This window comes from Lipotes vexillifer, unplaced genomic scaffold (genome assembly GCF_000442215.2).
Source record: "Lipotes vexillifer unplaced genomic scaffold, Lipotes_vexillifer_v1.1 scaffold49, whole genome shotgun sequence".
NCBI classification, from domain to species: domain Eukaryota; kingdom Metazoa; phylum Chordata; class Mammalia; order Artiodactyla; family Lipotidae; genus Lipotes; species Lipotes vexillifer.
In genome coordinates this window covers 2,700,989-2,717,518 of record NW_006790551.1, presented here as the reverse complement: position 1 = coordinate 2,717,518, position 16,530 = coordinate 2,700,989, and the positions used below count along the sequence as shown (strand labels likewise).

The following is a 16,530-nucleotide window of genomic DNA, read 5'->3' as shown; positions in this document are numbered from 1 at the left end:
AATTTTTTTATTAGTAGAATGTGGTTAAGTGTAATTTGCTGACTATCCAGAAATACAAATTTTTAGCTGTAGCATAGCAAATTTAACTCTGTTCACTTAAGTCTAGGGCTAGTCATCAATTTTAGTCAGATAATTACATTATTATTACTTAAATAATAAATTGAACAGCTATTAAATTTTGTAGTAATTTTTAGACACAACACAATTTGTGCAGATGGTCAAAGCTCTTCCCTCTGTACCTCAGCTTTCAATATTATTGTTTAGGTGTCATATTATATTAGTAAAAAGGAATGTTAAAAAGTACTGTCTTGAATCCGAATTGATATATGGGATCTCACAGTCCTTTACATGAAAAATAAATTCTCCATTTGAGCAGTGTTCTAAACTTAAAAGGTTTGTATTTTGCTGAATCTACATATGTTGTTTATCTGCTTCGGCCCTTTAGTTTATGGCACAGAGGTCACCAATTTGATTCTTTATTACAGACAAGGAAGAAGACCTGCAAAATCCACAGCTGCACTTTTCCTGATGAGGGATGCCAGATTAGCTGGTATTCCTTTACTATAGATATACATTTGAAAACTGACACTGAAAACAGTTGGTTTAATTATTTGTGATAATTTTCACTGTTTACACCAGATTTTTTTTTCATTCATTACAAGGCAGGTGGTGAGGCTTTATTTGTTTTTGTGTACTAGTTAATTAATTATACTAATTTACATATGGTAGAGTGCTGGGGCAAATGTATCTTTACTAAAAAGAGACCTGGGAACTGAATGTTTGGATACTAAAAGGAAGAGTAAAGTATCCTGAAGTCTATTTACATATGTTGTATTAAAAAATAATCTTCTTAGAGTTAATTATTTGTATCCATAAAAGGTAGCTTTTATATATGCTTACCTGTATTTCTAAGATATTTTGATCACATAGGCATTTAGTACACTGTCTTGCATAATACAAAATCAGTATAATCAATCATTGGTATTTACTTGCTTTTTCCCCTAGTAGTGGGATTGTGTGTGTGTGTGTATGTTTGTGTGTGTGTGTTTGAAGAGTGAAGTGTACCATTCATGCCTTTCTTCTAATTTATTGGCAGTGGCATGCACTTGGAAGATAGTGAAAGTGTTGAGCCTGAGGCTGTGGTACAAAGCATAGTACATACTGTAGGGTTATGCTGCCTGGAAAGAGTACCTTGGTAACAATATATAATTTGTTATCCAATTTTGGGCACTTGTGAGAGTGAACCAGGGTTTTAGTAATAATAATTATGCTGAAACGACAAACAGGTAAAATTTGTACACATAGTATCCCTAGCTATGAATCTTGACAGTCCTGCAATAAAATGTAGAATATAGATAAGACTTGTTAACTTCCCAGGGCTTAAATTTGAAGAGTGGAGAGAGTAGTAGTTTCACAGTATTGTGAAGATTGAATATACTGAATAACATATGTAAAAATATGCAGCCCATTGCTTGTTAGTAACTGCTTAGTAAATGTTACCTATCAAGTAAAAACTCATAGTTTGGTAGAAGTGTGAGGATTGGTGTTAACCACTTTAAAAATCATAGAACACTACCATCTTTTCCTGTTCTTACTTGGCTCACCCTTCTGTTCATTATTTCATATCTTTATTTAATGCCTTCAGTTTACTGAAATGTTGGGTTAGTAACTGGTAGAGATAATTGTAGCTGCCTTGGCCATAATAGCATTTACATTTTTATTAAAGCCACAAATGGTCTTTGCCATTCAGCTAAAAAATAGTGAAGGAAGGAAGGGGAAATATAAGGAAGTGCTACTGGAGATGGGTTACCAATAATATTGTTATCTGTTATTTGGTACTATGATGTTTTGCCCCACCAAACCATGTATCTGTGAATGGCAGAGTTGGGATTCCAACCTGGGTAACATGGCTCCAGAGTGTGTAATCTAAACCAGTGTCTCTCATACTTTGGTAGAAAACTAGTTTGTTTTGTTTTTAAACAATTTCCAATCTAATGTTTTGTAAAATGATAACAATAGGATAAAGAGATGAAAAAAGGCATACAAAATATAAGCCTGAATTTTATATTATTAGTTTGAACAGACATAAATATACTGTCAAATTTCTAAATGTTTACTTTCCATTTCTATACTTAACTTGGTTGTAGACTAGAACCTGCAGAAGGTCTGATTTTGAGTGCTTTAAGCCATTTTTAGTGCCAGGGAACTATTGATATTTGTGTACTTTTTTGTTTTTGGCTGTGCTGTGCAGCTTGCCAGATCTCAGTTCCCCAACCAGGGGTTGAACCCGGGTCAAGGCAGTGAAAGCCCGGAATCTTAACCACTAGGCCACCAGGGAACTCCCAGTATTTGTGCATTTCAAATGAAGGCTTAGGTGATTGGTTGTCATGAGGGGAAGGCTCCTTATATTTCTACAAGAGATAGTTTGTGTGTTAGGGCTGAGGGTTGCTAAGAAATCTTGAATGTTCATAGCCATGGAAAAAGTGCACCTTGGTTTTGGAATTTAATCAGTGTAGATTTGAACATGGCTAGAAGGAATAATCTAAATTTTGTAGTCAGATTAGAGAAAACCCCACAGAACTGATGCTAGGTCCGGGAAGTATCTAGCTTTATACTCTTAAGATTGTACTACATGGTTAATAATTGTGACTGATACATTTGCTGATTTTTGCAGAATGCAGTAAAACTGCTTGAAATTTTTTGCAGCTAATTGTTAGACTTGTCCCACTCTTGCTCGACTTTATTTCTTCCCCTTCAACTTTACTTCTATTGGTGTGACAGCTACTTAGCCCTGGGACCACGAAATTATACTGTACATTAAAAAAATTTTTTTAATTGAGATTCAGTTTATTTACAGCGTTGTGTTAGATTCTGGTGTACAGCACAGTGATTCAGTTTAATATATGTATGTATGTACTTCTCCATACTCTTTTCCATTATAGATTATTACAAGATATTAAATATAGTTCCCTGTGCTATACAGTAGGACCTTGTTGTTTATCTGTTTTATGTCTAGTAGTTTGTATTTGCTAATCACAAGCTCTTAATTTATTCTCCCCCTCCATACAATTTTATTTGAATCTCATAAACTCAGCAAATCCAAAACCAGGTTTAATAACTTGTACTTAAACTGGTTGTCTCTTCTATTCCCTTACTTGTTATTTGTATTTAATCACTTTGACCTGTTAATTAGTGGCTTCCATTGCTTGCATGTGGAAAGGTACAGTTTTAGCCTGACCTTTGAGGCCTTTTACAGTCTTGCTCCAGCCTACCATTCTAGCTCTATCTTTGGTTTCATGAACCCTCACTTTCAGACTCCCTGGTTCATTACTGTCTTCTAGGTAAACACTGTACCATCTCATGGCTTCTTTACTCGCCATTCTACCCACTTGAAAAACAGTGGTTTTTCACTTGCAGATTGTTTTTTAGGTTAAAATTGTATTTGATTACTTTGAAAGTAGTCATAGTCTTTTATTTTTAATTAATCTTTTTCTCAATTCACTTTTTCAGAAAATATATTTATTTGTTTATTTTTGGCTGTGTTGGGTCTTCATTGCTGTGCGCGGGCTTTCTCTAGTTGTGGCAAGCGGGGGCCTATTCTTTGTTGCGGTGTGCGGGCTTCTCCTTGTGGTGTCTTGAGAGTAGTCATAGTCTTTTAAAGTAGCCTTTCCTGGTTTGGGTAATTTTCGAACCTAGAAGTACTGATAAAACATGGATATTTAAAAAGTAATTTCCAAAGAAAATTGCTTATGGGGGAGACCACCAAGCTGAGAGAGTAGGTAGAGGGATGTTGTGGGACTTTCCAGTAGAGAATTTTGTTTTTAAACCGGATGTAGGGAATTCCCTGGCAGTCCAGTGGTTAGGACTCTGTGATTTCACTGTGGAGGGCACTGGTTCAATCCCTGGTCGGGGACTGAAATCCCGCAAGTCGCCCGGCGTGGCCAAAACAAAAAACTGAGTGTAAATTTAAAACTATTTTACTGTCTGCTCTGTAGGAAGCAACCATAAAAATGACAAGTTTGTAAAAAGTTCCCATATAATGTGATAACCTTGTTTATTGCTTCTTTGATGATCTCATATAATTAAAAAATATCTAATTAAATCCATTTTAAACATATCCCGTGAAAACACCTGTTCAGGGTTTTTAGGGAGAATTTTGTGAAGTTGGTGCTACAAGTATCCCATAGTACTCCTCTTCCGACCTGTTTTTTGGTGATCCTAAGTCTTAGATACCTAACTAGTTAATAGCCTTACAAAGAATTTTAAGAGAAGATATAATTTCAAAATACTTTAATTTTAATTTTAAAGTCAATTTATATTAAAAGTACTTATCAGGGCTTCCCTCGTGGCACAGTGGTTAAGTATCCTCCTGTCAGTGCAGGGGACACTGGTTCAAGCCTGGTCTGGGAAGATCCTACGTGCTGCAGAGCAACTAAGTCCATATGTCACAACTGCTGAGCCTGTGCTCTAGAGCCCACAAGCCACTACTACTGAGCCTGTTTGCTACAACTACTGAAGCCCGCACACCTAGAGCCCGTGCTCCGCAACAAGAGAAGCCCACTCGCCGCAACAAAGAGTAGCCCCCGTTCACCACAACTAGAGAAAGCCTGCGTGCAGCAACGAAGACTCAATGCAGCCAAAAAAAAAAAATAAATATTTAGCAAATTGAGACAAATAATGAATAATTTGAACATCTGTTATAGTTAATTGAGGTTTATGCTTAACTCGGGATTGACCTGAAAGTTTTGTTTTTGTTTTTTTGCCACACCGAGCGGCTTGCGGGACTTTAGCTCCCGGACCAGGGATTGAACCCAGGCCATAGCAATAAACGTGCCAAGTCCTAACCACTAGACTTTCAGGGAATTCCCCTTTCTAGGATTCTTTTAAAAATGTATTTCATCATTCTTATTTGGCATATGTCCATAATTATAAGTCATTTTTGATCAAAGAATTTTATTTGTTTGGCTATACCAGGTCTTAGTTGTGGCACACAGGATCTTTGATGTGGCGTGAGGGATCTTTCGTTGTGGCATGCGGATCTAGTTCCCTGACTAGGGATTGAACCCAGGCCCCCTGCATTGGGAGCGTGGAGTCAACCACTGGACCACCAGGGAAGTCCCTGATCGAATAATTTAATATAGCACGGCCATCATTCTGGATATTACTTCTCATTGTATATACTACCATGGATTCAAAAGGTATAGGGGGGCTTCCCTGGTGGCGCAGTGGTTGAGAGTCCGCCTGCCGATGCAGGGAACGTGGGTTCGTGACCCGGTCCGGGAAGATCCCACATGCCACGGAGCGGCTGGGCCCGTGAGCCATGACCGCTGAGCCTGCGCGTCTGGAGCCTGTGCTCCGCAACGGGAGAGGCCACAACAGTGAGAGGCCCGCGTACCGCCAAAAAAAAAAAGGTATAGGGGATTGGAATTTCCCCATAGAATAGACCACCCCCATAGAATTAATCTGAAAGTTTAAAATAACATCCTACATGGCTATTACTTTTGTTTTGCTTTCTCTAAGTTGAAAATAAGAAAAAAAGCATCCTGATTATTTCAAAGTTAAGAGATTTTAAACAAAAAAATAAAACAAGTTGAAAGAAATGACAAAATGATTTTATAATAAGGCGTGTCTGAGTAGTCTCAAACAAAAATAATGTTTTCCTTTGCAATAATTTGCAACATAATTGCAGACTCAAGAAGCTTACAGGGTGGCGGACTTCTCAGGTTGTGCAGTGGTTAAGAATCCCGTGGTTAAGAATCTGCCTGTCAATGCAGGGAACACGGGTTCGAGCCCTGGTCTGGGAAGATCCCACATGCCGGCGGAGCAACTAGGTCCGTGCACCACAACTACTGAGCCTGCGCTCTAGAGCCCACAAGCCACAACTGCTGAGCCCCTGTGCCACAACTACTGAAGCCCATGCGCCTAGAGTGCTCTGCAACAAGAGAAGCCACTGCAGTGAGAGGCCTGCGCACCGCAGTGAAGAGTAGCACCCCACTCACGGCAACTAGAGAAAAGTCCATGCACAGCAGCGAAGACCCAACACAGCCAAAAATAAAATATAAATAATTTTTTTAAAAATGTTTACAGGATGGGGACTTCTCTAGCAGTCCAGTGGTTAAGACTTTGCCTCCCAATGCAGAGGGTGTGGGTTCGATCCCTGGTCGGGGAGCTAAAATCCCACATGCCCCAGGGCAACTAAGCCCACATGCCGCAGCTAGAGAGAAGCCCGCACAGTGCAACGAAAGATCCTGCGTGCTGCAACTAAGACTCAATGCAGCCAAAAAATAAATATTAAAAAGTACATGCATTAAAAAAATTTCTATTGATTACGAATGGATTGTTGTGATAAGTATATGACCATAGCAAAATACGACCTGAGAAAATTTGTATTGAGAAAATATGCCCTTTTAATACATGATTTTAAATATTAATGTTTTCATAAGTAATTTCCATCATGAAAATGATTTCTGAATCTTACTAGATTTGGTCTGTGCCATGTGAATGAGTATTTTTGTAGAGTATTTGAGTATTTTTTATTCTGTCATGGAAACAATTGGCTATTAATCACTTTTGCTTTATTAAGAGGAATTAAGAAATTCAAATAAGTTTAAAAATTTAAACATCTATTAAACTGTAGATAATAATTTAAAAGGCCAAAAAAGATGGGAATTCCTGGCAGTCCAGTGGTTAGGACTCTGCGCATGCCACTGCAGGGGGTACAGGTTCAATTCCTGGTTAGGGAACTAAGATCCCGCATGCCTCATGGTGTGGCCAAGGGAAAAAAAAAAATCTAAAAAAGAAACATCAATACTACACTTATATTAAAAAAGGATTTCAAATACTGAAAAGATTGTTTATGGTTAATAAACATTTTTTTCAAAGTGTTTTTAGAGCATTTGTCTTAATCTAGCACGTTTATATAATATTAAAAGCAAAGACTGTTAAGTTTTTAAACTAGTATACTTATACATCTACACAATCATTTAAAGATGAGTAGCTATATTTATTTTAGTTACAGGAAAACCCCAAAATTATATATTATTAATAAAAAGGCTAATATTTCAGCTAATGTAGAATGTAAAATTCAAAGGAACGCTTTTTAAGGAAGTGAACATATTTTTTTCTGAGTTATTACCTGCATTTAGTTCTTATGTATCTAGAGACTTTTGATACCATCTAAGCTTTCCATCATTCTCCTAATGGTGAAAAGAGTAGAATAAGAGAAAAGAAAGGAAAGTACTAAAGGAGTTAGGAAGTGACATTTTTTACCCTATGAAACTTGTAATTACTCATACTGTGATTGATTGTCTTTTACATGCTGCTGAGGTAAAAGGTGTAAATAAGTGCTGTGAAAGTATGGTTTGTAATGAGGATTGTGAACTTATGAGTATGTTTTACTTATCATTTGTCTTTTTTTTGTTTGTTTTAAAGATGGTAGCCAATTCTTTTAAATTTTATTTATTTACTTTTTGGCTGCGTTGGGTCTTTGTTGCTGCGCGCGGGCTTTCTCTAGTGGTGAGCGGGGACTACTCTTCGTTGCAGTGCACGGGCTTCTCACTGCAGTGGCTTCTCTTGTTGCAGAGCATGGGCTCTAAGTGCGCAGGCTTCAGTAGTTGCGGCACATGGGCTCAGTAGTTGTGGCTCGCAGGCTCTAGAGCTCAGGCTCAGCAGTTGTGGCACACGGGCTTAGTTGCTTCGCGGCATGTAGGATCTTCCGGGACCAGGGTTCGAACCTGTGTGACCTGCATTGGCAGGCAGATTCTTAACCACTGTGCCACCAGGGAAGCCCTGTCTTTTAATTTAGGTAAATAAGAGAATTTGCAGTATTTCTTAAGTTTGGGAGGAAGAGTATCTTTTTTCTTTTTTGAGCACCCCATGAGGCATGTGGGATTCCAGTTCCCCCACCAGGGATCAAACCTGTGTCCTCTGCAGTGGAAGCTCAGAGTCCCAACCACTGAACAGCCAGGGACGTCCCAGGAAGAGTATCTTTTATTCACACATCCAACCTCACAAATCCATATATACCCAGTCCTTTGGTAGGACTGTCGTTATTATGTTAAACTACACAAGGCATCATTATTATTCCTTTAAACTGTTAATAGTTTTTCATATGTTTACCCACGCATTTACCTTTTCCAGTGCTTTTCATTCTTTTTTGCACTTCCGTTCTCTCATCTGGGAACTTTTCCCTCTAGCCTGAAACTTTCCTTTGGTGTTCCTCTTACTTTGGACCTTGGGTGTGAGAGTGTGTTTGTGTATGTGTCTGTGTGAGTCTGACTTGACTTCTGTATTTCTGAAGGATATTTTTCCTAGGCACTGAATTCTTTTTTCTTTTTTAAAATATTTACTTATTTATTTGGCTGTGCCAGGTCTTAGTTGTGGCATGTGGGATCTTTGTTGTGGCGGGTGAGATCCTTAGTTGCAGCATTCGAACTCTTTTTTTTTTCTTTTTTTTTCTTTGAGAAAGTGAACAGTTTTATTTATGACACTATTTATAGGCACCTTTCAGCATCTCAATATTCTAAGATAGTATATAATGATTTATATAATTTCTCTCTATAACATCATAATTTGCTTCAAAAATCTTGCTTCCAGAAGAAAATTCTTATTACTTAACATGAATCCCTATAATATTTATTGTAAAAATGCCAATTCTACTGTTAATAATAGAGTAATAAAGTCAGTAATATGTCTGTGTAGTAATATGCAGTGAATAACAGTTTATCTTGTCATCAACTTAATAAAGTCCAAACATTCCCAAAGCAACAAGGATTTTGAGAATTACAGAGTCTGGACATCAATGCTTCATTCCAGTTACCCAGTTGTCTGCTAGAAAGCTGGTACAAACTGGCACTAACATTTTTAAGTGACTTTTACATATAAAAAATTCAATTAAAAATATCAAAGAAAAATATATGGTATTCCAAGCATTGTTCTTTATAATATTTCAACTTTTTGCATTGATTAAAATGCAGTTTGAGACAGAGTAAAACTGTGTGCAGCAATTTCCAGAAATACATATAGTATCCATACATACGAAAAGATCCACCTCAATAAAACAAAATAATATTTAATATTTTCAAACATTCAGAAGCATATGTTTAAAAGCTACATAATAAAGCAGTAGTTAAATCAGGAGAGGGATGCTAGGTTTCAGTAAGGTCAAAGGTGAGTTTTTAATTTCTGTTGATTTTTTTTTTTCAAAAATCAAATATATATATATTTTTAGACAATAAACATGATCTATTTTTGCTCCTTTCCAATAATACACATTTGATCACTTTTTTTTTTATAGAGCAGGTTCTTATTAGTCATCAATTTTATACACATCAGTGTATACATGTCAATCCCAATCCCCCAATTCATCACACCACCACCACCACCCTCCGCAGCTTTCCCCCCTTGCGGCCCATACATTTGTTCTCTACATCTGGTCTCAATTTCTGCCCTGAAAACTGGTTCATCTGTACGATTTTCCTAGGTTCCACATATATGTGTTAATATACGATATTTGTTTTTCTCTTTCTGACTTACTTTACTTTGTATGAAAGTCTCTAGATCCATCGACATCTCAACAAATGACCCAGTTTCGTTCCTTTTTATGGCTGAATAATATTCCATTGTATATATACCACATTTCCTTTATCCATTTGTCTGTTGATGGGCATTTAAGTTGCTTCCATGACCTGGCTATTGTAAATAGTGCTTCAGTGAACATTGGGGTGCGTGTGTCTTTGAATTGTGGTTTTCTTTGAGTATATGCCCAGTAATGGGATTGCTGGATCTTATGGTAATTCTATTTTTAGTTTTTTAAGGAACCTCCATACTGTTGTCCATAGTGGCTGTATCAGTTTACATTCCCACCAACAGTGCAAGAGGGTTCCCTTTTCTCCACACCCTCTCCAGCATTTGTTGTTTGTAGATTTTCTGATGAAGCCCATTCTAACTGGTGTGAGGTGATACCTCATTGTAGTTTTGATTTTGCGTTTCTCTGATAATTAGTGATGTTGAGCAGCTTTTCATGTGCTGCTTGGCCCTCTGTATGTCTTCTTTGGAGAAATGTCTATTTAGGTCTTCTGCCCATTTTTTAATTAGGTTGTTTGTTTTTTGAATATTGAGCTGCATGAGCTGTTTCTATATTTTGGAGATGAATCCTTTGTCCGTTGATTCGTTTGAAAATATTTTCTCCCATTCTGAGGGTTGTCTTTTCATTTTGTTTATGGTTTCCTTTGCTGCGCAAAAGCTTTTAAGTTTCATTAGGTCCCATTTGTTTCTTTTTGTTTTTATTTCCATTACTGTAGGAGGTGGATCAAAAAAGATCTTGCTGTGCTTTATGTCAAAGAGTGTTCTTCCTATGTTTTCCTCTAAGAGTTTTATAATGTCCAGTCTTCCATTTAGGTCTCGAATCCATTTTGAGTTTATTCTTGTGCATGGTGTTAGGGAGTGTTGTAATTTCATTCTTTTACATGTAGCTGTCCAGTTTTCCCAGCACCACTTATTGAAGAGACTGTCTTTTCTCCATTGTATATTCTTGCCTCCTTTGTCATAGATTAGTTGACCATAGGTGCCTGGGTTTAACTCTGGACATTATATCCTGTGCCATTGACCTATATTTCTGTTGTGCCAGTACCATACTGTCTTGATTACTGTAGCTTTGTAGTATAGTCTGAAGTCGGGGAGTCTGATTCCTCCAGCTCTGTTTTTTTCCCTCAAGACTGCTTTGGCTATTCGGGGTCTTTTGTGTCTCCATACAAATTTTAAGATTTTTTGTTCTAGTTCTGTAAAAAATGCCATTGGTAATTTGATAGGGATTGCATTGAATCTGTAGGTTGCTTTGGGTAGTATAGTCATTTTCACAGTATTGATTCTTGCAATCCAAGAACATGCTATATCTCTCCGTCTCTTGGTATCAACTTTAATTTCTTTCATCAGTGTCTTATAGTTCTATGCATACAGGTCTTTTGTCTCCCTAGGTAGGTTTATTCCTAGTTATTTTATTCTTTTTGTTGCAGTAGTAAATGGAAGTGTTTCCTTAATTTCTCTTTCAGATTTTTCATCATTAGTGTATAGGAATGCAAGAGATTTCTGTGTATTAATTTTGTATCCTGCAACTTTACCAAATGCATTGATTAACTCTAGTAGTTTTCTGGTGGCATCTTTAGGGTTCTCTATGTATAGTATCACGTCATCTGCAAACAGTGACAATTTTACTTCTTCTTTTCCAATTTGTATTCCTTTTATTTCTTTTTCTTCTCTGTTTGCTGAGGCTAGGACTTCCAAAACTATGTTAAATGATAGTGGTGAGAGTGGACATCCTTGTCTTGTTACTGATCTTAGAGGAAATGCTTTCAGTTTTTCACCATTGAGAATGATGTTTGCTATGGGTTTGTCGTATATGGCCTTTATTATATTGAGATAGGTTCCCTCTATGCCCACTTTCTGCAGAGTTTTTATCGTAAATGGGTGGTGAAAGAAAGTTTTTTCTGCATCTATTGAGATGGTATGGGTTTCATTCTTCAGTTGGTTAATATGGTGTATCACATTGTTGATTTGTGTATATTGAAGAATCCTTGCATCCCTGGGATAAATGCCACTTGATCATGGTGTATGATCCTTTTAATGTGGTGTTGGATTCTGTTTGCTAGTGTTTTTGTTCAGGATTTTTACATCTATATTCATCAGTGATATTGGTCTGTAATTTTCTTCTTTTATAGTATCTTTGTCTGGTTTTGGTATCAGGGTGATGGTGGCCTCATAGAATGAGTCTGGGAGTGTTCCTTCCTCTGCAATTTTTTGGAAGAGTTTGAGAAGGATGGGTGTTAGGTCTTTGTGAATCCATCTGGTCCTGGGCTTTTGTTTGTTGGAGGATTTTGAATCACAGTTTCAATTTCATTACTTGTGATTGGTCTGTTCATATTTTCTATTTCTTCCTGGTTCAGTCTTGGTAGGTTATACCTTTCTAAGAATTTGTCCATTTCTTCCAGGTTGTCCATTTTATTGGCATAGAGTTGTTTGTAGTAGTCTCTTTGGATGCTTTGTATTTCTGTGGTGTCTGTTGTCACTTCTCCTTTTTCATTTCTAATTTTATTGATTTGAGTCCTCTCCCTCTTTTTCTTGATGAGTCTGGCTAATGGTTTATCAGATTTGTGTATCTTCTCAAAGAACCAGCTTTTAGTTTTATTGATCTTTGCTATTGTTTTTTTTTGTGTGTCTATTTCATTTATTTATGCTCTGATCTTCATGATGTCTTTCCTTCTGCTAACTTTGGGTTTTGTTTGTTCTTCTTTTTCTAGTTCCTTTAGGTGTAAGGTTAGATTATTTATTTGAGATTTTTCTTATTTCTTGAGGTAGGCTTGTATAGCTATAAACTTCCCACTTAGAACTGCTTTTGCTGCATCCCATAGGTTTTGGATGGTCGTGTTTTCGTTGCAATTTGTCTCTAGGTATTTTTTGATTTCCTCTTTGATTTTTTCAGTGATCTCTCGGTTATTTAGTAATGTATTGTTTAGTCTCCATGTGTTTATGTTTTTTACTTTTTTTTCCTGTCATTCATTTCTAATCTCTTAGCTGTGTCATGTGGGATCTAGTTTCCTGACCCTGGATTGAACCCGGGACCCTTGCATTGGGAGTGCAGAGTCTTAGCCACTGGACCACCAGGAAAGTCCCCTCCTAGGCACTGAATTCAGTGTTGACAGTTTTTTCCCTTCAGCACAAGGATGTTATTCTGTTGTCTGATGGTTTCCATAATTTCTTTTGAGAAGTTAGCAGTTATTCTTATTGTTCCTTTGAAAGTAATGTGTATGTGTCTTTTTAAAATTTTTCTTCCTAACTGCTTTTAATATTGCCTCCTTTAGTTTTCAGTAGTTTGAGTCTAATGTGCCGAGGTGTAGTTTTTTTTTTTTTGGCGGTGGACCATTTTTTAAGTCTTTATTGAATTTGTTACAATACTGCTTCTTTTTTTTTTTTTATGTTTTGGTTTCTTGGCTATGAGGCATGTGGGATCTTAGCTCCCTGACCAGGGATTGAACCTGCACCCCCTACATTGGAAGGCGAAGTCCTAACCACTGGACCGCCAGGGAAATCCCCCAGGTGTAGTTTTGTTTGTATTTATACTGCTTGGAGTTGCCTCAGTTTTTTTAATCTGACTTGAGTCCCTCATGCAATTTGGTAAATTTTGGTTATTCTTTCTTTCTGTATTCCTTCTGTCCCATTCTCTCTTATCCTTGTCCTTGAACTTTTTAACCATCTTGACATTTCTATCTGTTTTCCCCTCCTCTGTGATTATTTGAATATTTTCTATTGACCTGTCTTTGAAGTTCACCAGTCCTACATTCTGCTAAGTCGAGTTTCTTGTTATTCAATAAGCTCTCAATTTCAGACATTGTAGTTGGCACTTCATTAGTGTCTATTTGATTCTTTTTAAAAATTGATTTCAATTCCCTTTTCAAATACTCCTGTTTTTTCTATCCTTTTTCCCCATCTTCTATTTTATTGATTTATTTGTTTGTTTGTTCATTTGTTTATATTTTTGGCCATACCATGCGGCTTGTGGGATCTTAGTTCCCTGACCAGGGATCAGACCCAGCCCTGGCAGTGAAAGCACCAAGTCTTAACCACTGGACCACCAGGAAGTTCCCTCCAGCTTCTATTTTACCATAGTAGTCATAGTTATTAAGACTTTGTCTGCTAACTCTGTTATCTGGATCATGTATCTGTTATCTGGATGCCTTTCTATGGACAGTTTAATCTCTTGATCATTAGTTGCTATAAAAAATTTTCTTTGCATGTCTAATAATGTTTGATTGTTTGCTAGGTATTGTAGATAATATTCATAGAGGCTCACACTTCTGTTATTTTCCTCCAGAGTATAGAGTCTGGTTCTTGGGGGCAGTTAATTTATTTATCAGTAGATTCCCTTGATCCTGTCAGGGATTATGTATTTCACTTGATACCTGGGACATGGCCTTTCTAGGATTTCATCTGAAAGTTGAGGGTTTTCAACCATTCCCTCTGGCTGGGTCTGAACTAGTCTTCCTAATGCTGTTCAGGTTCTGAAGTCTTGGCTCAGCTGTTCCCTGCTAGACTACCCGGAGTTGCACTCCGAACATCTCAGTTTAGGAGTCACAGCCAAGGACTTCAGGGATTTTTACATAGATTTTTGAGGCTCACTCCTCTGCAGCTCACTTTTCTCTGGTACCCTGTCCCCCAAACCCCCTGCCTTATCAGTCCCTAACTGTTGGCTATTTTCTCTGTTCACTCAGACTACCTCTGTCTGGAGACCATTATTAATTTTAAGCTAGTAGAGTAAGGAATGGCATTTGGTAATGATCATCTATTTGAACATGTAAATTGATTGTGATGAGGAAATGCTGGTAAAAATGATTGGTGCTCTGGTGCTATTAAGGCATTGGCTACTCTGTGTAAATATTATGGCCTTAACTGCTCTGTGTAAGCATTTAAATTTATTCAGTTAAGTAATCAAGCCAGTAAGTTCTTATTGGTGTAGCGTTGTGATCATTGGCATTACAGTTGTGAGCAAAATCAAGATAAAGCCCTTGCTATGAGTGACTTTATACGCTAGTGAAAAGTACTTACTGGAGGTGTCTTGTTGATAAGAAAAATGTATTTTATTTTGTAAAATGTGTATCACCTGTCTGCTCCTGAAGTCATTTTTTTAGACCATACATCTCTGATTTACAGAATGTTGTTAATGTGAACATATATCTGTATTGTCTTGCTAGTTGGATTTAAATCTGATATCCAAACCCTTGTTGCAGTGCCCTCCTTTTTTGTATCAGCTTTTGTTTCAGCTTCTGGTCCCTTTTCTTAGCTATCTGTTGATACCAATTTACAGTAGGGTGAAGAGTTACATGGATTAATGTGGAGAACACTTATTATTCCCAGCCTCCCTTTTTCCCTGACATTTTTAGATGACAGTTATGTCTAGCCTAGAAGAATTTAAGTTCAAGCCAATGTCCAGCTTTTTTGCTTAGGGCCAATTGAAAATGACAGAAGTTGCTGGACTTTGTCACCATATATAATAGTGTAACATGAAAGCAAGGACCTGTGTAGTATTGCCTTGATCACTTTATAAAGATTTTTGTGTTTGTGTCATTGTGATATAGTTAATATACTCTCCAAACTTTAGTTGTATCTCCCCCACTCCCACTATGCACCGTGTTTAGTATGTTAAGAAAGGTACTTGATTTTCCCAACTTTTTTCCATGGTCTCTAACAATCTTATATTAAAATGTGTAAGTGGAAGATAACAATATACAAAATTATTATTATTATGTTTTTAAATTTGAGAAACCTTTTGCTCATAATGAAGAGATGCTAGAATGAAGAGTCTGGTGCTTAGAGTTTGATCTGTGGTCTATTTTATCCCGTGCTTCTGTTAATTCATTCTCCTTAAAAAAAATATGGACAATATTGGTTCAAATTTATTTAGAGTATTGCTGTCATAGGAATTAATTTTACACAGCATTGTGAATTAACTATATTTCAATAAAAATTTAAAAATAAAGAAATTTCTTAATGTTATTTCATGTTAAGAAGTTCATAATGTTTAATTATTTTCCACTAGGAAACCACCCCTACTCCTAATCCCCCACCTACAGAAGAAGAGAAAACAGAATCTAATCAGGAGGTTGCTAACCCAGAGCACTATATTAAACATCCTTTACAGAACAGGTAAGCTTTCTGACACATAGGTGTTCTGACTTAGGCCGCAAGGTAAATGGTGAATGGGACAGGTTTGGAGGGAAAAGTTAGATGAGACTAGTTTTAGATAGGTGAAGGATTCCATTTTCATTTGGATGACCCATGTCTAGCAAGCAGTTTTATGTGTGAATCTTGAGCTCAGATAGTAGAACTTTGAAAGAGTGGTTTGAAATTCATTGGTAATTGATGGTAATTGAAACCACAGTAGTAAATGAGTTCTCACAACAGAGGCTTGGAATATTAGCACATAGGTGATTTTTTTTTTCTTTTTTTGCATACGCGGGCCTCTCACTGCTGTGGCCTCTCCCGCTGCGGAGCGCAGGCTCAGTGGCCATGGCTCACGGGCCTAGCCGCTCCGCGGCATGTGGGATCTTCCCGGACCGGGGCACGAACCCGCGTCCCCTGCATCGGCAGGCGGACTCTCAACCACTGCGCCACCAGGGAAGCCCATAGGTGATTTTTTTGAGTAAGAATGCCTATGAAGAGAACAGTCTTGTGGTTGCCAAGTGGGAGGGGTGTGGGGGAGGGATGGGCTGGGAGTTTGGGATTAGCAGATGCAAACTGGTGCATCTAGAATGGATAAACAGCAAGGTCCTACTGTATAGCACAGGGAACTATGTTCAGTATCCTGTGATAAACCATAATGGAAAAGAATATGAAAAAGAATTTATGTATATGTATAACTGAGTCACTTTGCTGTATAGCTGACATTAACATAACATTGTAAATCAACTGTACTTCGGTAAAATTTTTTAAAAAAAGAATGCCTTTGAAGGGTATAGACATATAAACTGTATAAACTAGGAA

The 16,530-nt window shown here is 37.3% G+C and overlaps 1 protein-coding gene across 1 annotated transcript in view; it reads left to right on the top strand.

Moving 5' to 3' along the window:
• Nucleotides 1–16,530, top strand: part of EIF4E (eukaryotic translation initiation factor 4E) — a 45,504-nt gene that overhangs the window by 13,688 nt on the left and 15,286 nt on the right. Inside the window, exon 2 of the mRNA XM_007463792.1 lies at nt 15,587–15,693. Within this exon, the coding sequence (XP_007463854.1) occupies nt 15,587–15,693 (107 nt within the window). The remainder of the gene's footprint in view (nt 1–15,586; nt 15,694–16,530) is intronic.